Source organism: Talpa occidentalis, unplaced genomic scaffold (assembly GCF_014898055.3).
Source record: "Talpa occidentalis isolate TD23 unplaced genomic scaffold, MPIMG_talOcc4v2.1 talOcc4.5, whole genome shotgun sequence".
In the NCBI taxonomy this organism is placed as follows: Eukaryota; Metazoa; Chordata; class Mammalia; order Eulipotyphla; family Talpidae; genus Talpa; species Talpa occidentalis.
Window position 1 is genome coordinate 74,353,252 of NW_023604861.1, and position 22,765 is coordinate 74,376,016.

General features: G+C 38.2%; 2 protein-coding genes across 6 annotated transcripts in view; one reads left to right on the forward strand and one right to left on the reverse strand.

The window, feature by feature from the left end:
- Positions 1 to 9,916, reverse strand: part of PUS10 (pseudouridine synthase 10) — a 70,694-nt gene extending 60,778 nt beyond the window's left edge. The window contains exons 1-4 of one of the 5 annotated variants that reach the window (XM_054701580.1): positions 9,849 to 9,916; positions 5,523 to 5,660; positions 1,829 to 2,083; positions 1,059 to 1,145 (exon numbers count right to left, since the gene is read on the reverse strand). In XM_054701580.1, coding sequence (XP_054557555.1) covers positions 1,059 to 1,145; positions 1,829 to 2,083; positions 5,523 to 5,648 — 468 coding nt within the window. In that variant the 5' untranslated portion in view covers positions 5,649 to 5,660; positions 9,849 to 9,916. The other 4 variants (XM_037527445.2, XM_037527444.2, XM_037527446.2 and 1 more) reach the window with 4 other exon arrangements.
- Positions 9,917 to 9,960: 44 nt separating this feature from the next.
- PEX13 (peroxisomal biogenesis factor 13) lies at positions 9,961 to 22,284 on the forward strand. Its single transcript, XM_037527449.2, has 4 exons — positions 9,961 to 10,121; positions 16,403 to 17,097; positions 20,799 to 20,924; positions 21,520 to 22,284. Exons 1-4 carry the CDS (start codon positions 10,030 to 10,032, stop codon positions 21,816 to 21,818), a joined length of 1,212 nt encoding a protein of 403 aa, XP_037383346.1. The 5' UTR covers positions 9,961 to 10,029; the 3' UTR covers positions 21,819 to 22,284.
- The last annotated feature ends 481 nt before the right edge of the window (positions 22,285 to 22,765 follow it).

A 22,765-nucleotide genomic window follows, 5' to 3' on the forward strand; every position in this document is an offset into this window, starting at 1 on the left:
TCTTTTCTACCACTTTATCCAGCTCAATCTTTCTTAAATTGACTTTAAGCTTTTTGGGGCTAACAAACATCTCACCCAAAGAAAGTGATGGTACCAAATGTAATATTCTGGTGATAATTTGGGATTCTTGGGGAACAGACACCTTAAATATATAAATGGATATGTTTAGCACTCATAACTATAATTTGAGATTACATAGGTCATTATTCCTATACTTCATGTAACAATATTAACAAAAACTGTATGTTTTCATGTCAGTTTTCACACACAAGAATTTTACAGTAATGACTATTATTTTTTTTTTTCACTTAAGAAAGAAGTTAAAATAAACATGAGAGATTATACTCTTTTTCTACTGACTAGAAATGCCACCTTTTTATATTTTACTCCAGCATATAAGGTTCATCATAGTTTAAATGATACTATCCTAGGGCCTCCCCAGTGGCGCAGCGGTTGAGCGCTGGGTTGCGAAGCTGCCCACAGCCTCTGCAGCGCCGGTTCGATCCCCGGCTGCTCCCCAGCCACCGGAGGAGGGTCCCACATGGCGCGCAGACCTCTCCTGCCGCCCGCTGCGCCCCTCAGCAGTGTACTTCGGTCCTGCCTGCTCTGCTACCCCCTCTGGCTCTGGTGAATTCTCTCACCCTCTCGCGCTTCTGACTGTACCCAGTGCTTGTAAAAATAAATAAATAAATGAATGAATGAATAAATAAATAAATAAATCTTAAGAAAAAAAAAGATACTATCCTATGACCATTATATGAGATCTATTTCTCTGATGAACATGTCTTCCACAGAGCTAATGCCAAACCAAAGCCTGCAACTGAACATGAACCTTCTGAAAGATGGCAGTCCTGTGATGAATAAATTAACTTGAGCCAATATTTTCTATTTTCATCCATTCACTCAACATTATTAAGCAGCTGTAAGTTGTTTTCAATTATTAAGTATATAAAATGTACAAAATGTAATAAAGTAAGGAATATTTCTACAGCTCCATTTTTTTTGAGAAATTCCTGTATACATTTCACATACAGTTTTATATGTATAAATGATCTTACCTCTCTTACAGATAGCTGTGGTGGAAAGGAGACTGAAAATACCAAGTTGGTGAATTCAAACCCAGAAGCCTCAACCTTTTGACACACCTAAAAAAGTATTACAATTACATAAATTCCCAAAAATTTTATAATCTTCATAACATGAATTTTGGATCTAGGAGATGATACTGCAACACTCTTAGACTTTCATCTTTGAGTAGAGAATTCTCAAAAACATCCTGATCAAACATTTGCTACCCATGACCCTGAAGACCAATAACACAAAAGTCACACCATACAGGGCTCACTTGCAGAACTATCTGTCAAATGTCAAAATTGTTTTCTAGCTTACTTTATAATTTTAAACAGATTTTAAACAAAATAAAGCCAAAATTGACACTCTTGACAGCTGGAATCAAAAGGCAATCCCACATTCAATCATGTACCTTCCATAAGGCTATCATACTTGTCTTTTTGAGACACCAACAGGTATGAGTGAGAGGGAGCTTTTCTCGATCTCCTTAGTTATGTGAAACAGCAAGGGAAAAATGTCATTAGTTTTCAACTAAATAGCTCTCATCACCAAAATTCATGGATACATATTTTATTGTCAGATATCATGTTGTTAAAAGGCAATTTCAGAATAGTAGGCTTTTGTTTTAAAAAATAAGAAAATTTTAATGATCCATTGGTGTGAAACAAATTTAAGTCAGTGGCTTTCTTACTTTACATTCAAGAATTCTAGGCCTTAAGATTGAAAATTACACAATTAGAAAAAATAGATTATTTACCTTTTTAATGAATTCTTTTTCACAGAATTCTTGAAGAATTCCTAGGCATATATTGCATACATTTAAATTTGAGTTCTTGGGACCAAAGCTTCCATCTTCAATAACAGAGATCCTCCCCTCTCCATTTTGACTCAGATTACCAATCCCATCTTCTATTGCTTGTAGTCGAATTTTCTTTGGAGGTGGATTTGGAACTTCCAAAATTAATTCATCTTTTTTAGTTTCCAGAAAGTTCTGCAGTTGACTGAGCAACTCCTGGAAAGTTTAAAAAAAGTAATAACCCTTTGACAATGCCCTTAGGGGTAAAGTGAATTGTGAAAGTTATGACATCACAGATTTACAAAATGTTGATTTATATCAATTTTGAGGCAATCAACTAATTTTATTAGCCAGCACTGGCTTTCTGGAGAACTTAAAAGAGAATTAGCTACTTCCTATAACAAGTATGAATATTTTTTCAAAAGAGTTTCATATATCAGTAAAGTTTAAATCCTAAATCTGAGACAGAAGGGTTCCATTAACAAACTTGTTAATTTGTAGTTCTATTGTAAGGCTGATTCATTTGCTAGTTTCAGTTAAAAAGATAAATCCTAAATATTAACAAATAGAAATACAAACTGAATTTCCATCCTTGCTAGGCTCTCACAATCACTAAAATCTTGTATGAATAATATTTACTTAATATGAAATCTGAAAAATTAGACTCTAAGTAAAAATAATTTCAAGACAATTTACTAAGCACAAGTAAACAGGTGCTGGCAGTACTGAAATTTGGCACCATGATTACACATCATTTATATGCAGTAATTGAAATAAGCCCTCTACTACCTTCTGGTTTGCCTAATTTCTTTCACTCTTTGTATTAAAATGTAAAATGTGTTGGGCCTCCCTGGTGGCACAGAGGTTAAAGACAGCTATGGGCAACCACTGCAGCATGAGCTCAACTTCCATCCCTGGCAGGCCAGGGAGCTTCCCACAGATGCAGCAGACCTCTCCTGCCTCACCCACTGTTCCCCTCAGCAGTATTTCAGTAGATCTGCCTGTTCTGCTCCCCACTCTCTCTGGTGAATCCTCTCACCCCGCCCCCACCCCTCTGGCCTATACCCCAGTGCTTGTATGCATGAATAAATAAATCTTTAAAAAATATTAATAAAATACAAAATATGTCATTTTTATGAAACCATAGTCTCATATTTCAGACATTCCAATATTCTAAAATGCCCAGAGAATTTTTCCTCTGTTTTGTTTAGAATAGACAGATTTTTGTACTGAGTCACTGAATAAATACTCTTTTGAAATTCACTCAGATTACAATTTACTGACTCAACGGGAAAAAATTTTTTCATTCAAATAAATTTAATTCATTTTATTAAGAAATTAAATCTATTTTATCTCTACCAAAAATATATATATAATATATTCAAACAGATATATTATGACCCACACAAAGATGTTTATTATTTATTATTTATTATCTAAGATATATAACATCAGTATAACATAATACATATATAGTATATGTGTACATATATAGCTATGTGTACATATATAGTTATATGAATAGAACAGATCAAAATTATATTTACCAAAAAATTTTCACCAAATATTGTGTTTATTTACATAAAATGATACAAACAAAAGTTAGTAACACTCAGTCTCCTTATATAATATGTATTTTAAATCTTACAGTAATATCTTAGAATAAAATATTATAATGTGTGGAATAAATGTGTAAGGAGAGCTACACAAAATCAATCTTATTTTATAGTTGTAGTGTATATAAATAAATATACACATATTAATCATCATAGCATATATATCATTTCCAGTTTTCAAAGTATTTTCACATACTTTATTAGGTATTGTCCCTTAAAATTCTGTGAGATGGATGTTATCATTTCCATATATAGAAGAGAAAACTGAAGCTGGGAGGTTGTGGAACTGGAATTCAAATCCATGTCTTCTAGCTCCAAATTCTAGGCTTTGGATTCAGACAGTTCATATCCTAGCTTGCTCACTTAACAGCTGTGTAACTTTGGGCAGAAACTGTGCCTCAGTTTCTTCATCTGAAAATAGAGACAATCATAGTATGTACTTACCTAATAGATTATTATAGAATTAGATGAGAACGTGACATATAATAATGCTAAATGAATACTGGGTATAATAATTATTTCCAAAATAATAGAAACAATACATAGGGGAAAAGAAGCTATTGCTAACTCCTGAGCAATTTTTAAAAATTGTAAGGGCCTCCCCAGTGGCGCAGCGGGTTGAGCGCATCGCTGTGAAGCTGTCCTCAGCCTCTGCGGCACCAGTTCGATTCCCGGCCGGCCAGGGAGATTCCCACATGGCATGGCAGACCTCTCCTGTCATGCCCGCTGCTCCCCTCAGTAGTGTATTTCTGTCGTTCTGCCTGTTCTGCTCTGTCTCTGATGGATTCTTTTTTTTTTTTTAAAAGATTTATTTATTTATTTATACAAGCACTGGGTACAGTCAGAAGCACGGGAGGGTGAGAGAATTCACCAGAGCCAGAGCAGGGAACAGAACAGGCAGAGTGACGAAATACAATGCTGAGGGGAGCAGCCATGTGAGACCCTAGGCGGTGGCCTGGGATAGAACCAGCACTGCAGAGGCTACAGGCAGCTTTGCAGCCCAGCACTCAACCGCTGCGCCATCTGGTGAATTCTTTCACCTTCCCGTGCCTTTGGCCTGTACCCCGTGCTTGTATAAATAAACAAATCTTTAAAATAAATAAAAATAAAAATTGTAAGAAACTGATTGTGTGTATGTGTGTCTGTGTACATACTGTTTACAAATGTTAATGTAGTCGATAGGTTCTTAGAAACTGTAAGTGAAGCAACCTAAAATGCAAGCAGGTCCTCAAATAAAGTGATTTCATCCAAGTACGACAGATTTGTTTTTTCTCATCAATATTATAACAAAACAACATTGAAAGAAACTAGTCAAAGACCTAATGTAATTATATGCCTCTGACAAAAACATCACTATTAGAAGCAAATGTATTTCACCAATATATGTTACATATCTTATGGGCAAGTATTTTATTAAATGTCAAAGCTTTCTGTATATTATCATAAATGACAAAGATCTCCACATAGTAAAGATGATGAAGATAAGTACTCACTTCTAGAGGGTTCCAAATACCTATTTGTATACACAAATGGAAAAAAAAAAAAAGAGAGAAAACAGGAAGAGGAAAAAAGCCGGGTCTCCCTGGTGGCCTAGGGGTTGAGTCTCAGTGCTTTCACCACTATGAGTTCCACCCCTGGCCAGGGAGCTGACCCACATATGGTACAGCAGACCTCTTCTGACTTGCCTGCTGCTCCTCTTTGCAATGAATTTCAGTAAATCCTCCTCTTTTACTCCCCACTTTGTCTCTGGTGAATATTCTCACATCTGGCCTATATCCCAGTTCTACACATAAATAAATAAATCTTTTAAAAAGGGGAGGGGAAAGGCAACCAAACCCACAGTGTCCCCACTTAATAAAGGATCTCAGGACTATCACCTCTGCTCCTTTATAACTTACTGTATACATTAACATTATCAGTAATTTTTTATTGTAGTTTTAAAAACTTTAAAGTAATATTATGATAGATACATGCCCTCAAATAAACAGCTATTCATGTAAAAATAGAAAAATCTTCTTAACTTAAAAAAATGAAGATACCTTGTATGAAAGTTTGTAAGGTGCATGAAAATCCACACCACAGAATCTGAAGATACATCTTGGGCAGGTACCACTATTGAGCAACAACTGGGCGACATGCTTGTTTTCCTCAGTCAGTGGAAACATACTGAATTACACCTAGAAAAAAAGAAAAAAATGAAAAGCTAATGAGCATCTTTTGTGTTTCAAAAACTTTCACAGACTTTAGGGGCTAAAAACTAGCTTTTGTTTGGAAAACATTTTTTTGTACTATTCAGTATAGTCCCTTTCATTAAATGCACATTGAAACATAAATTTGAAGGAAATTTATAGGATTGAATCAGATGAAAGTCTTTGTCAAAAAATGCAGTTTAGCATTCTGCATTGTGATTAAATACCTAAAAATAACCACAACATATAAAAATAAAAGTAATGGAAAATAGTCTCAGAGGAAAGTAATGCACACGACAAATTTCACTTTTTATTTTGTACCATTCAGTATTAGTACATACTCAGATCACAGAGTAGCACAGTCAATAAATTTTTCCTTTTTGCAATTAAAAATGAGTTAGCTAGAAAAAAGGTAGATTGATCCATATTATATAATACTTGACTAACCTTAATGATAGTTAAGCAGTCAAGTATTTAACAAAAATTGATCAGTATCCAAAAACATCATTTTTATTTTGATGAAATAATAAAATGACAACCAATTACTAACAAAATGAGAATAAAAACCTGTACATTTAATACACAAGCAAAACCACCAACAAAATCAAACACAAAATACTTTATAGAGTGATTACTTATTGAAAGTAAGTTGCTACCTTCTAAGACTGAACAGGCTCACTTAAAAAAAAATACTAAAGAAAGAAGGAAAATCCAATATAAGTTTCTTGTTGCCAGGAAGGAAAATACTAATCATCTAGTTTGGCAAAAATAGAGCTTCTGATTAATGAATCAGTTCACATTATTTAAAGTGAAGAACCAGTGATATTTTATAAAATAATGATTGTATGGCAATGTTGCAGTATAAGTGTGGTTATGTAGATAAAAGACAGTGAGTGGCACATTTTAATGTGTGCAGTTTCATAAATCAAATGAATGTGTTTAAAATTTGGGGGCCACCTTGGTGGTGCAAGGGATTAAGACACAGTATTATAAAGCTATCCACAGCCACTGCAGCACAAGTTTGATCCCCAGCCAGGGAGCTATCTACATGGCACAGCAGTCCTCTCTTGTCTAGCCTGCTGCTCCCCTCAGCAGTTATTTCAGTACATCTGCCTCTTCTGCTCCCCATTCTGTCTCTGGTGAATCCTCTCACCCCCTGCACCTATGGCCTGTACCCCAGTGCTTGTATGCATAAATAAATAAATCTTTTTTAAAAATTAGGGGGAGGGTAAACTTCTTACCACCTGCTTACTATGAAGATAGGATTCTTAGAATTAGTTTGCTTTCCAACCCTTTAAAACTCACTACTTACTTGCAAGTTTCTAAATGTTTGTGACTACTAATTAAGAAGTAGATCCTTCACACAAAACAAAAATTAGGGGTCTCCCTGGTGGCACAGAAGTTGAAGTCTCAGCCCTATCAAGCTATTGCCAGTCACTGCAGCATGAGTTCAATCCCCGGCCAGGGAGCTGACCCACATGGCACAGCAAACCTCTCCTGTCTCACCCATTGCTCCCCTCAAGAGTGTGTCTTAGTAGATTCACCTGTTTTCTGGTGACCCACTCTGTCTCTGGTGAATCCTCTCACTCCCTGCCCCTCCCCCCCAGCACCTGTGGCCTAAACCCCATTTCTTGTATGCATAAATAAATAAAATAAATATTTAAAAAAAAAAAAGAGTAAGAGTCTTCATCATAAAAATCAGTTCAGCAGTCAGGACTACAAAAACTAGATTGCCTTTGGCTGGATTGACAGAGAAAGGAAGAGAAGAAAACCAGGCTTGTCCAGACACACCAGAGAGAATTTGCAGACTTGGGAGTGTTTCAGGATTGGGAAACACCAATTCACAGTTGCCTAAGTAAATTTGGGTCCCAGGGTATTTTTAAGAGATTACACAGAATATGTGGAGGACACCCTCTAAATAATGAAGCTCTGTGTCATCATTATCTCTAACTGATCTATATCCCTGGCCCCAAATTCATTTAATCTGCTAGTTAGGCACTAAATAGGGTTGGAATTCTGTGAGGGGCTAATTATCAGCAGTTCAAGTGTATCCCTGACAGCATTACCTTCATAATGAAACGGTTTCTGTTTCACCCTTTATTTATTTTATTTTTTAAAGATTTATTTATTTATGCATACAAGAACTGGGGTACAGGCCAGAGGTGTGGGGGAACAAAATAGGCGGGTTGACTGAAAATACACTGCTGAGGGGAGCAGCAGGAGAGACAGGAGAGGTCTGCTGCGCCATGTGGGTAGCTCCCTGGCCAGGAATCAAACTTCTGCTGCAGTGGCTGTGGATAACAACTTCATAGGTTGTGTCTTAACCCCTTGTGCCACCAGGGAGGCCCTCACCCTTTATTTTAAATGGTCTTTTCTCCTTTCCATTAGTTAAAGCCAATTTCATTTAATTCAGAATTAATCTTTAACTCAGAGAGAATTCTTCCTCCCCAATAAACAAACTGGTAAGTGTATAAAAAAAAGTACACTTTGTATCAAAGATTTTCTGGGGAATTTAAGTGAAATGGTTTTATTTAAATGTATGCTTCTTTCCCTTTGATTTAAAGAATGAACGTTTATTTCTCCAGTAGGTTCAACAGGATAAAGGTATCATGCAAAATCAACAATCTCTTGTCTCTAAGAAGGTCTCAAACATGTTGAGAATTAGGAAATCTCCTGTCCTAAGTAATTTGAAAGGGACTTGGAAAAAAAAATAAAGAACAAAATAAAGCCCTGTACAATGTATATGTGTTAATAATTAATGGATTTATGAAGCTGTCAAAATCATTTTCACCTAGCAACATCCTAGCAGTCTCTCAAGCACATTAACAATAAAAGACGGAACTAAATTATGCCCTAAATTTAGTTGCATCATCTTGACTTACAGCCCTCAAAGGGTGGGATTTCATAAGACATCTGAAATCAGTTGTTTCATGGGACTTATCTTTGAAAGCAAGTCCATAGTGTAAGGTTTTTGTTGGTTGCCTTTGTTAAGATTTTTGCTTTTCAGACAAAATAAAAACAAACTCTGAGATTACCATAATAAAATGGTGGTCATGGAGTGAGAGGTGGTAAACAAGTAGGGTAAAAGGGCCAGTTATATGGTGGTAGACAGAAATTAGACTTTCGGTGGGGATCATAATGTACCATATAGAGATGTCAAACTTTAACGCTGTACACAGGAAACCAACAGAATGTTACAAACCAATAGTTATTGCAGTAAAAATTTTTAAAGAGTTTTGGTTTTCATTTACATGTTTGTTTTACATAAAACTCATAAAAGATACTTTAATTCCACCTGTCGGACGATTGGATAAACAAACAGGGAAGCAGAGCATGTGGAAAAAACACCAACTGACTAGACTGAGTGTCACATCCCAGGATCGTTTAAAACTCATTTCCACCTAGCAGGGTGGCATTCCTCTACCGGGACGAGGGTGGGGTGTGGATTTCCACAGCAGGTGCTCAGAACCTCACTGAACTGCCGATACATTCAGCTGTATCTACACTAGAGTCCTGGAAGGTTCACCCCACGTCTAACCTCGAATCTCTCCTTTGGCCAAGCAAACCCTTACCTTACCTTCTTCGATCAGCTCCAAGAAACTTCTCACTCACCCTTCCTTGCTAACAAAGCCGATCCAGGAGGAAAGAAACGATCCCCTCTATCCACACCTCTCCCGCACCCCGTTCGCAAGCCTCCACTTCAGTATCCCCTGCCTCACCTTCTCCCACCAAGCCGGAGCCTGAGATTTAACCCCTTCCGGCCCTCAGAGGGGACAGGGAAGACTAAAGACTACGCACCTATTGCGTCTAGCAATTCTGTTCCCCGAGGAAACGAGAGCTTTAGAACGAAAGTACCAGCCCCTCTCAAGAGGATTAAGCGAACTCTTCCCTATTTGTAAGGAAACAGAAAAAATGCCTGGCCCGCCGCCACACACACACACACACACACACACACACACACACGCACGCACACACAGCCCTCCCCCGTGGGTTTAAGAGTGCAAGAGTGAGTGCGGCAATACTCTGGGCTGCAACTGGACGAGTCCGGGAGAAGCCTCGGAGACACTCCGACGTCTAGGACACAGTAGCCGCTGACAGAAATATCGATGAGCCCTAACCCTCAGGTTTAGAATGGAAACTCTTTTTAGGACCAACAATAACAGAGTTTCCCCTCACCTGATGGCATTTTCGGCCCTTTGGTCCCAGTAGGCAAAGCAAAAAAAGCCGCGTCCCGAGTTCAGGGGTGGGCGGGGCGGAGGCTCGGCGTTCTGCTCGTTGTGCCTGACGCGCTAGGTGCCAGTGTACCCCGGCCGCCCGAGCCCCTGCGCCGAGCGGGAGCTAAGCGGAGCCGGAGGAGATGGGGTCTCAGCCGCCGCCTCCCCCAAAACCTTGGGAGACCCGCCGAATTCCTGGGGCCGGCCCGGGGGCAGGGCCCGGCCCCGCTTTCCAGTGAGTGTGGGATTCTTCAGGCCGTGGTTTTGGTGGGCCGGAGTCGGGACTTTGCAGGAGGCGGTTGAGTCCGTTGTTGGGGTGAGGTGTCCCCTCCCCCTCTCAACGTGCCCCCCAATTTTGAGGGGCTGGAGTTGGAGTCCAGGCGCATAGGAGGGGAATTTCGTAGTCTGTCTGCTGTTTCTGACTTCGCAGCACTTGTTTGCGTCCTTTTCCGGTGAAGTCTTGACCAGCTCTTTGGATCCCAGAGCTTAGAAGAAAGGGGGCTGCTTCATGCCTCTTTGTGTTTGCGCGACACCTTGACAGAACTTCTTGACTCTATTGAAGTATTAGACTTTCGGTCAGCAGCAGATGACAGTGGCATTTGTCCAGCCCCGGCTCGATAGGAACAAAGTCTCTCGTAAATCTTTTACCAACCTCTGGAGAAGTTGGTGGAAACCCCAAAGATCTCTTTGCGGTTTTCTCTGTTTTTTTCAGTGTAAATCAAGCTCTGGAATAAAGACTTGGAGAAGCAACTTTAAAGTGGCATTTCTAAATCTGAGGCTTATCGAAGGTCTGGGTGCAAAACGTGTGATTTTTATAAGGCCGTGTTTTTGTTTCATTTTAATCAGTATCAAATCGATCTACATTTCGAAAGAGTTTAAAGTGGAATTTTTTAAAAATGAGTTTCACGACCTTGTGGGTTTGTGTTGGATGATCTGGGTATCCTAATTCAGATGATGAGACTCGGTGTTAGATCATCTACTACTGTAGGTTTTCCTGACACAGAAATCCCCTACATACTGCAACATATTTATGCTTGTTTTAAAGTGTTGTAAGCTTTTCTTTAAACGCTAAAATGCCTGAATACAGTAGCTATTTAATTTAGTGATGATAGATACATAACTTTTAATTATGCTGTTAAGCTGAGATGACACTCTGCTACATTGTTTATGAGTGGGTTTGACTTAAAAAAATTTTAAACTGCTCTTAGATCTGTTTATATAAAATAATCCATTTCCCATTTTTTATTGTGAAATAGTTCTTTTCTATTTCTTGAAGATTTATTATGCATACAAGAACTGGGGTACAGGCCAGAGGTGTGGGGGGTCAGAAGATTCACCAGAGACAGAGTGGGGAACAAAACAGGCTGACTGACTGAAAATACGCTGCTGAGAGGATCAGCAGGGGAGACAGGAGAGGTCTGCTGCGCCATAGGGTCACCTCCCTGGCTGGGGCTCAAACTGGTGCTGCAGTGGCTGTGGATAGCTTCATAGTGCTGACGCTTAAACCCCTGCGTGCCAGAGAGGACCCCTTTTGTAATTTTTTTTTAATGTTTATAGAGATAATATTGATTGCAATACCACATATGGTTCAGGGGTATAGGTTCACACTTCTGCAAATGAAATGTGAAATATTGATAGTTAAAACACAAAAAAAACTTGTGTACTCACTCCCAATTTAAAGAAATACTAACATTTTGCCAGGTTTGCATCAGAATTTTTTAAAAATAAGAATTATAAAAATAGTTCAAACTTCCCATTCTTTCCCCAGTAACTACTGCCCTTACTTGGTGTTTAGTTGAGCAAATAATGTTTTATACTTTACTACTTAGGTTTGTGTGTGTATTTTGTGTATATATATTGTGTCTACATTTACATGTACATGTGTATAAAATAAATATTTTCAATTAAATAGATATCTTCAAAGTGTATGTATCACTTTGCAATATGTTTTCCCACTGTCATTGGAGGTTTACCTTGTTCCTACTTGTAGCTGTAGTTAATTTTAATTGCAATAGGAAATTCCGGTATATGAAAGTGACTATTTGTTCCATTGTAGATATTAGTTGTTACATATTTAAAGCTGCTGTGATAAACATTCTGTGCCTTTCTCCTTGTGCACATTTCCAAGAGGATGATATCTAATGCATTACTCAGAGTGGAAATCACTTCATAGCAGCATATGCTTATTTTGAAGTACTGTTATTAAATTGCTCGCCCAAGTGGTTGTATACCACTTTTTACGTTTTCACTAGCAAGGTATTGTCTCTCTCCATTTCTTTGACACTCAGTGTTGCTATTTCTTAATTGTGTATTTGTAGTCTAATGGATGTTAAGTGATTTTTTAAAAGACTTATTTATTTATGCATACAAGAGCTGGGGTGTAGGCTAGAGGTGTGGGGATAGGGGTGAGAGAATTCTCCAGAGATAGAGTGGAAAGCAGAACAGGCAGATCTACTAAAATAAACTGCTGAGGGAAGCATAAAGTTTTGTTCCATTTTTTATGATGTGATATAATATGAAGGAAAAAAAATCACCCATGAATTAATTTTTTTAATAAGATTTATTTATGCATACAAGAACTGGGGTACAGGCCTGAGATGTGGGGGGGTGAAAGGATTCACCAGAGACAGTGGGGAACAGAACAGACGGATTGACTGAAATACATTGCTGTGGGGAGCAGCGGGCAAGTAAGGAGAGGTCTGCTGCACCATGTGGGTAGCTCCCTGGCCGGGGATCAAACTCATGCTGCAGTGGCTATGGATTGCTTCATAGATTGTGTCATAATGCCTTGCGCCACCAGAGAGGCCCCATGAGGAGTTGTTCTTGTCAAATTGTTAACCTGGGCCACCTTGGTGGCGCAAGGGGTTAAGCATAGCACTGGGAAGCTGTCCTCAGCCTCCGCAGCAGGAGTTCTATCCCTGGCTGGCCAGGGAGCTACCCACATGGTGCAGCAGACCTCTCCTGACTCTCCCGCTGCTCCCCTCAGCAGTATACTTCAGTTTGTCTGTCTGTCTGTTCTGTTCCCCACTCTGTCTCTGGTGAATCCTTTCAGCTCCCACACCTCTGGCCTGTACCCCAGTTCTTGTGTACATGCATAAATAAATCTTTAAAAAAATGTTAACCTGATTCTAATCAAGCCTTTAGTTGCAATCTTAAATTTAACTGAAAGCACAGAGAATATAGATACAAGTGAAACATTTTATAATACAAACCCACAATGAGGGCCATTCTAGAAGAAAACTGATTGGACTCTCCAAAAATTCAGGGACATTTTAAAAATATGATTGGGCTAGTTTCAAAGAGAAGACAAACAACCAACTACAATGTGCAAACTTTAATTGAATTTTTGTTTTTAAAAAAAAAACTTGGGCCTCCCTGGTGGCACAGACAGTTGAACACCGCACTGTGAAGCTGTCCACAGCCCCTGCAGCACGGGTTCAATCCCTGCTGGCTGGCGAGAATCCCACATGGCGAAGCAGACCTCTCCTGTGTTGCCCGCTGCTCCCCTCAGCAGTGTATTTTGTCACTCTACCTGTTCTGTTCCCCACTCTGTCTCTGGTGAATCCTCCCACCCTCCCGTGCATCTGGCCTGTACCCCGGTTCTTGTATAAATAGATAAATCTTTAAAAAAAAATTAAACGACATTTTGATTTTCATAAATCAAAGGCAAATAGCCTAATTTAAAAAAAAGATTTATTTATGCATACAAGAACGAGGGTACAGGCCAGAGGTGTGGGGGGGTGAGAGGATTCACCAGAGACAGAGTGGGGAACAGAACAGGCGGATTGACTGAAATATACTCCTGAGGGGAGCAGTGGGCCAGATAGGAGAGGTCTGCTGTGCCATGTGGGTAGCTCCCTGACCAGGGACCGAACTCATGCTGCATTGGCTGCAGATTGCGTCTTAGGTTGAGTCTTAACCTCTTGTGCCACCAAGGAGGCCCCCTAATTTTTTTAATAGGCAAAGTATCTAAAATTGGTCAATAAGCGCATGAAAACATATTTAATATCATTAGCCATCAGGGAAATACAAATCAAAAATAACAAATATTGGCAAAATGTAGAGAAATTAGGAAAACTTTACCCCCACCTCCCACCCCGTTGCTGGTTAAATATCATATGAATAGTTTTGGAGAACAGTCTGGCAGTTCAGATCCAGGTTATTTAACATAGTTAAACACAGAGTTAGTGAATGACTTAGCTTATACTACTAGCATATATATATCCATGAGATACAAAAACAAATATCTAAACAAAAAAATTGAAAATAGGTGTTCAAAACCAGCATTAGTCATAACTGGTAAAAAAGTTTAAACAACCCGAATATCCATCAGTTGATGTATAGATAAGTATAACTTGACTAAAAAAGGAACAGAGTACTGATACATTCATGCTACAACATGGGTAACCCTTCTGACTGACTAGTGAAAGAACCAGTCATAAAATACTTACTGTATGATTCCCATTTACAGAAGATCCTAGTTATTTTGTGGATTCTGTATTAATTCACCTACTTGCTAAAATTTATTGATAACCCCAAAATAATACTTGGGGTACTTCCACAATGATTCGCAGGCCATATTACAAAAGGTTAATGATTTCCATATAACAGCAATAAAATGAAATTTAGAAAGCCGCTATATACAATAGCATCAAAAAATCAAATAATGGGGCCTCCCCTGGTGGCGCAGGGAGTTGAGCGCAGCACTGTGAAGCTGTCCATAGCCTCTGCAGCGCTGGTTTGATCCCAGCTGGCCAGCGAGGGTCCCACAGACCTCTCCTGCGCGGCAGACCTCTCCTGTCTCTCCCGCTGCTCCCCTCAGCAGTGTGTTTCGTCAGTCTGCCTGTTTTGTTCCCCGCTCTGTCTCTGGTGAATTCTCTCACCCACGCATCTGGTCTGTACTCCAGTTCTTGTATAAATAAATAAAAATAAATCTTTAAAAAAAAATCAAATAATGGGAATTTTTAAAGTAAACTATAAAACATTAGTGATACTAAAGTTATTTTTATAAACCATTATTGAAAAAAATATTTAAAAGATGTAATTAAATGGAGTATACATTGTATTCATGGGTTGAAACTCAATATTGTAAAGAGGTTGATTACCTCAAATTACAGATTCAATGTAATCTTTAACATAATCTCAATGGTGTTTTGTAATTTTAGGATTTGTTTTTGGGGTTTTTTGTTTTTTGTTTTTTTTTTTTGAGATGGGTATAGAACACCAAGCTCACCTAAAACATATAGAGGGGGCCTCCCTAGTGGCACAAGGGCTTAAGATGAAACCTATGAAGTAATCTGCAGCCACTGCAGCACAAGTTTGATCCTTGGCTGGCCTAGGAGCTACCCACATGGTGCAGCAGACCTCTCCTGACTCACCCACTGCTCCCCTCAGCAGTGTATTTCAGTCAATCTGCCTGTTCTGTTCCCCACTCTGTCTCTGGTGAATCCTCTCACCCCCCCACACCTCTGGCCTGTACCCCAGTTCTTGTATGCATAAGTAAATAAATCTTTAAAAGAAAATAAAACATAGAAATTCAAAGCGTCAAATAATCAGTACACTCTTGAAGATGAAATATTGTGGGAGGACTTGTTTTATTGACTGTTAAGACCTATTTTAAAACTAACGGTGGCGCAAGGGGTTAAGATGCAACCTATGGGGCCTCCCCGGTGGCACAGCGGTTGAGCATTGGGTTACGAAGCTGCCCGTAGCCTCTGCAGCGCCAGTTCGATCCCCGGCCACCAGCGAGGGTCCCACATGGCGCGCAGACCTCTCCTGTCGCCCGCTGCTCCCCTCAGCAGTGTATTTCGTCAGTCTGCCTGTTCTGTTCCCCACTCTGGCTCTGGTGAATTCTCTCACCCTCCCGCACTTCTGACTGTACCCAGTGCTTGTATAAATAAATAAATAAATCTTAAAAAAAAAAAAAAAAGATGCAACCTATGTAGCTGTCCACAGCCTCTGTAGCACCAGTTCAATCCCCGGCCTGCCAAAGAGCTAATGGCACAGCAGACCTCTCCTTTCTTGCCTGCTGCTCCCCTCAGCATCATATTTCAGTCAGTCTGCTTGTTCTGTTCCCCACTCTGTCTCTGGTGAATCCTCTCACCCCCCACACCTCTGGCCTATACCCCAGTTCTTATATGCATAAATAAAAATAAATCTTAAAAAAAACTAATAGTTAAGATAGTGCCATTTTAGATGCTAGAATGGACAGATATCTAGTTGTAACTAACCCTGGGGAAATGGGTGTCTTAAAAAAGAAACCACAGATTGAAGATGAAACTATTAATGCCAGCATAAGTAAGCAAAATAGCAGAGTTCAGTCAGCTATTTTATTTTATCCATTTTGTCTTAACACAAGATTCTAAGCTTCTGCATATTAGAAATTAGTTTTTCACTCTCAAGACATCTTCAGTAGACTCTGTCATAATACTTGCTAATATAGAGGCTGTTAGTGTTTACTTTGGATTGAATTTATTATATGCTTAAGTTAATATTTTGAATCTTTTCTGGTTTTAGATCTACTGATTTGGGTCCTACTTTATTGACAAGACCTGGACAACCAACACTTACCAGAGTGCCCCCACCTATTCTTCCAAGACCATCACAACAGACAGGAAATAGCAGTGTGAACACTTTCAGACCTGCTTACAGTACATTTTCCTCTGGATATGGTGCCTATGGAAATTCATTTTATGGAAGTTATAGCCCTTATAGTTATGGATATAATGGGTTAGGTTATAACCGCCTCCGTGTAGATGATCTTCCACCTAGTAGATTTGTTCAGCAAGCTGAAGAAAGCAGCAGAGGTGCATTTCAGTCCATTGAAAGTATTGTACATGCATTTGCCTCTGTCAGTATGATGATGGATGCTACCTTTTCAGCTGTCTATAACAGTTTCAGGGCTGTGTTGGATGTAGCAAATCACTTTTCCCGATTAAAAATACACTTTACAAAGGTTTTTTCAGCTTTCGCATTAGTTAGGACTATAAGGTATCTTTATAGGCGGTTACAGTGGATGATAGGTTTAAGAAGAGGCTCTGAGAATGAGGACCTATGGGCAGAAAGTGAAGGAACTGTGGCTTGCCTGGGTGCTGAGGACAGAGCAGCTAACTCAGCAAAATCTTGGCCAATATTCTTGTTCTTTGCTGTTATCCTTGGTGGTCCTTACCTCATCTGGAAGCTGCTGTCTACCCACAGCGATGAAATAACAGGTAAGAGTAGGCAAATAGATTCAGAGACCATATAACAATCTTAAATTATAAGAATAGATTTGTTAAATTAGTATTCTTTAAATGTATTTAAATATTTATATATGTATCTTAATATTTTGATCCAGTTATATTTTCGTTTAAGAACTTCAGAGTTGGGAAAGGAATATGTAACAAAAACAAGTTTGTTGGTTATTGTTATCTTAATTAATGCTATATATTGTCTAACTTCTATTTATAAGGTATTAAACTTGATGCTGTGATGGACTTACTCCCCCTGTATTTCTAAAACTTATTAATGGGGAAGTAGATAAGACAAATATATAGGTAATTGTGATGAAGCAGAATGATGAGGAATGTGACAGTTGAGGAGATCCTTTTTTGTATGCAAGAATCAGCTTGTGTATTTTTTTTATTCTTATTATAACCCTAAGACATAGGAAATATCTTCATTTTACAAGTGACAAAACTGAGATTCAGAGAATCATTTGCCCCAAGTTCATATTTTTAATAAGGCAGAACCTGAAGCAAAACCAGGCCTCTTTGACTCTTAAATCCCGACTCCATCAGCTGGTATAGAATGCTGTCAACTTAGAAAAGGAAGCTCACCTTTATTAGCTAATGGCATCTAGAAAGAAACTGCATCTAAGTTAGGTTTTTGAAAGATTGGTACCATTTCATCAGTTAGGTAGGTATTAGAAGAAAAAAAAAAAAAGACGACCAAACAGATGGAATATCTTGAACAAAAGTACATAGGCAGGTAACATGACATTTGTTTGGCAGATACCCTATAATGTTGAAGAGAAACATAATAAGAAATAAGGCTGAGAAATTATGTTGAAGGCTCATAGTGGAAGATCCATTGAAAGATTTAATCTTCATTTAGAAAGGATGGTTTTTGTTAGTTTTTGTTTTTAAGTAGGCTTGTGACACACATTTGAACAGTGCTCTAATGAGATTGGTCTGCAGTGTATAAGTGTAGGTTAGGGTTGGTTAAAACATGTTGAAATTGGAGGGTAAGATTCATAAGAATTTAAGGTTATATTTACCTTTGTTCCCAAAAGCTAACAGTGCACTTGGTATGTAGAAGGTGCTTAATAAGTCATTTTTAATTTGGGAATATCAGTTATTGTGCTTTTGCTTTTGACTGCAAAAGTGGTTATTTAGGCCAACAGATATACAATATTCAACAGTCTTAGTTACTAGCTAACTATGTTGTATAAAGGAAAAGAAGGAAATACCCTAAACCTTTAAGTTTGGGTTATTAGAAGGTACCGTTTTATTCATTTATCTAATAAATGTGGAAAGCCTGCTACATGTCAGATAGTTTGAGGTTTAAGCAGTAAATAAAACATCCTTTCCCTTGTGACTACCTTGGGGAGCAAACAGCAATAAACAAGTAAGTAAAAAAAAGTTAAGCAGGAGAACCTGGGGTTACAGTGCTCCATATAGTCAGGGAAAGCCTCCTGAGATAGGGGAGTAAGCCATGTAGCTATTTAAGAGACGTGCTTGAGGCATAGAGAATGGTAAAATTGCAAAGGTATTTAAATAGCAGTGTGTCTGAGATGTCATGTGAACAGCAGGATAGTGGAAGTGAAGCAGTGTGTGAAGTAGGAGATGAGGGAACAGGAGAGTGAGTGAAGAATAATAAGCCTTACAGGCATTTGTAAGAATTTGGCAATGAGAAACCATGGCAGTTGTGAGCAAAGGAGTGATATGATCTAAGGACTTTTTTTTTAAAGATTTATTTATTTTTACAGAACAGGGGTACAGGCCAGATTCGAGGGAGGGTTAGAGGATTCACTAGAGACAGAGCGGGGAACAGAACAGACAGACTGACAAAATACACTGCTGAGGGGAGCAGCAGGCGAGACAGGAGAGATCTGCTCGCCATGCGGGTTTCTCTCCAGCCAACCGTGATAGAACCTGTGCTACAGAGGCTGCGGACAGCTTCACAGCACTGCGCTCAACCACCTGCGCCACCAGGGGAGGCCCTAACTAAGGATTTAAAAGGAAAAGGATTTTTGATTGTATTTATTGAGATCATATTGATTTACAACACTATGTTTTAGGAGTATAGATTCACACCTATACAAGTGTATGTTATCACACCACACCTACTACCAAAGTACCTGTAATCTTCTATCATAATCCAATGGGTCCCCTCCCGACTTTGCTCCCAGTCTCCCACCCTCCTCTTCTGAGAGTCTCAGTTATAGTCAGACTTCAAAGGTTTAGGAGAAAACTTTTTTGCTAAGAGTGGTTTTAGGTAGTCAGCATAGATGCACCCAATTCAGAGAGTCAAGAGCCCCATTACAGTAATGCAAATGAGAGATGATCGTGGCTTGGCTCTGAGTTACAGTGACAAAGATACTGAAATGTAGCCACATTCTGGATATTTAGTTGAAGATAAAATCACTAAAATAAATAACAGAGAAATCGCATGGAACAGTTGGTTTGTGAGCAATTATCAGTTATTTGGTTAGGGATATAATGAATGTGGTGTGCCAGTGCAACATTCAAGTAGAACTTGAGAAAGTTTTGAAAAGCACTTTAAAAGAGAGGATAAGATTTTAAGAAAGAGGGAAACATTAAGAGTTGTTCACATAGAAGTGATAGTTGAAATACGTGGATGTTATTAATATGGAGGAAAGAAAAGGAGAGGGAATAGGATGGAAATCAGAAAGAACAGAAGTAGAACCATGTTATTCCTATATTATAGAAGTGGAGGTGGAGAGAGAAGTTTCAAGAAGGGGAAGAAGGATGATGCATGGTGGGTGTCATGTGCTATAGTAAGATCAAGAACTGTAAAAAGAAGTTCTTGGGCCTCCCCGGTGGCGCAGCGGTTGAGCGCTGGGTTGCGAGGCTGCCGGCGGCCTCTGCAACGCCGGTTCGATCCCCGGCTGCTCCTCGGCCACCGGAGGAGGGTCCCACATAGCATGCAGACCTCTCCTGCCTCCCGCTGCTCCCCTCAGCAGTGTACTTCGGTCCTTCTGCCTGCTCCCCGCTCTGGCTCTGGTGAATTCTCTCACCCTCCCGTGCTTCTGACTGTACCCAGTGCTTGTATAAATAAATAAATAAATCTTTAAAAAAATACAAATACAAAAAAAAAAAAAAAAAGAAGTTCTTAGCTGCTTGGAGCTAGAGTCTGCAAACTGGCCTATAGACCCAATCTGACTTGATCCTGTTTTTGTACAGTCCATAAGCTAAGAATGGTTTTTATATTTTTCAGTAATCGGGAAAATAAAAAGAATACTATTTATGATGAGAAAATTATATGCATTTCAAATATCAGTGTCTTTTAGTAAACTTTTATTAGGATACAACCACACATAACTGAATTGTTATATTTTGAATTTTGTAAAAAAAATTATGGAAATTTTTTTCTCCTTATAAAATAACTATACAATGTTTAATTTTGCCACATGACATGCAAAGCCTAAAATATTTACAATCTTATTACAGAAAAAAATTGCCAACCTCTGGCTTAAAGGAACTAGAATTTGGAGTTTGGGAAAAAAAGTTCATAATAGATATCCCAGTGAAAATATTGTTCATTTTACACTGTTAGTTATAAACTTCCTTTGTGTTAGTGCTTTATTCATGGTAAATAAATTTATGCAGCTAGCAACCAGTAGTCACTGAAATAAATATATTTTCCTTTTGTAAATTTTAATAATCTTAATTCTTCACTTGGTTTATAGACAATACCAACTGGGCAAGTGGTGAGGATGACCATGTAGTTGCTAGAGCAGAATATGATTTTACTGCCGTATCTGAAGAAGAAATATCTTTCCGTGCTGGTGATATGCTAAACTTAGCTCTCAAAGGTAATGAAATTAAATCAGAATTATCTGAATTTTTAGAATGTGTTATTGTAGTATTAAAAACTGCAACAAAGGATGTTGGTCATTATTAGTTAACTCTAAGATAGTTACTGGGATTTCTCTTTCATGTCAATTTAAAGACCTTCCAGATCTGGGGGAGTAGGGGAGGTTGCCCAGAGGAGTTTTTAGGATAATATTTCACTGAGATAAGGAAATAGTTCATTTATATTATCTCTTCCAAACTCAAAATACTTGAATTTCAAAATCTGTTAATCCCTACACAAAAACTTGAGGCAAGCACTAAATGTAACAAAGAAATTATGTAGTGTCATCTAAGCATTCCTGTTAGTCTTTGTTTGCTGAGACTGGTATTGCTTTCTCTTTTCATGTGAAGTGTATACTACAGAAACTCCAACATGAATATTTAGAAATTGTCAAGTATTATTAAAGGACCTCAGCACAGGTTGTTTATATACGTTACTATGTAGGTGTAACACAAAATTTGCTTAATATTTTACGTAATAATTTTAATATTATCAGTATTCTGTTGAACCTCTAAAGTATGTTATAATTAAAAGGCTGTCTTTTCTTCCATCAGAGCAGCAACCCAAAGTGCGTGGTTGGCTTCTGGCTAGTCTTGATGGTCAAACAACAGGACTTATACCTGCTAATTATGTCAAAATTCTTGGTAAAAGAAGAGGTAGAAAAGCAATGGAATCCAGTAAAGTTTCCAAGCAACAACAACCTTTTACCAACACAACACTAAATAAAGGAGCCACAGCTACTGATTCTTTGGATGAACAGGAAGCTGCCTTTGAATCTGTTTTTGTCGAAATTAATAAGGTTCCAGTTGCATCTGATTCCACTGGGAAAAGTGGAGATAAACAAGATCTCTGATATCTTTTATGTTTGCCTGCAGTTGAACAGTTCTTTAGAGTACTTTTTAAAATTACTTGTTACAAAGAAATTAATCTAAATCCAATGAAAACATTTGTTATTGGCTATTCCAGGTGTTTTGCTGCTAGAAATTATTAAAGTTATATGCTAGTATGTTGGTCTAGTGACCTGGTTACATTTTACAAGTTATTGGACCATAAGTATGTTTGTATCACCTCAATTTTAAGATTATGGAGACTGCTATCATTTTCATCTTATTTAAAGCCCTGTGTTTATTGAAAGACTAAGATTGATAAACCATAGAATACACAGTTTGCTACAGTAGGGATCATTAATTTTTTTTAATTCTATGTTAATTGACTTGGAATCCTCAGAAATTGAGTGATAACATATGAGAACAGGCAAAAAAGCTGATTTTTTTACAACTTAATTAAACTGAATAATAAAAGTTTTCTGATCTATGTTATGTCTAGTGTTGGATTTGCTTTAGCCAGTAATATACTTTTACCCACCAACAATTGATACTGTTACCTATTATTGTATTTTTAAAATGTATCCTGAAAATGTCACTGGAAGCATTGTAAGGGAGATAGTTCCAGACTGGTCAGCCCTAATCGTTCTCTTTGCTACTAAAAAAACTAAAATTTATCTTTCTTACAGATTATTTCCATTTCTTCTGAGGGTCTTATAACTTTTTATCCCTTTGCAATATAACTAGTTTTCATCTTGAATGAATCAAAATATATGAAAGATTTGCTTCCTTTTGCTCCAACCAAGACACAAGCCATTTGTGTTTGTACTTAATGATATAATTAGTTCTAGCAGTAATGATTTTCAGTCTTCTCAAATATTCTCTGCTCTGCCTAGTATAATTACTTTTTAAATTACATATTCAGGCTATTCTTTAAATATTGAAAATGTGTTTCATTGGACTCACAATTTTTTTC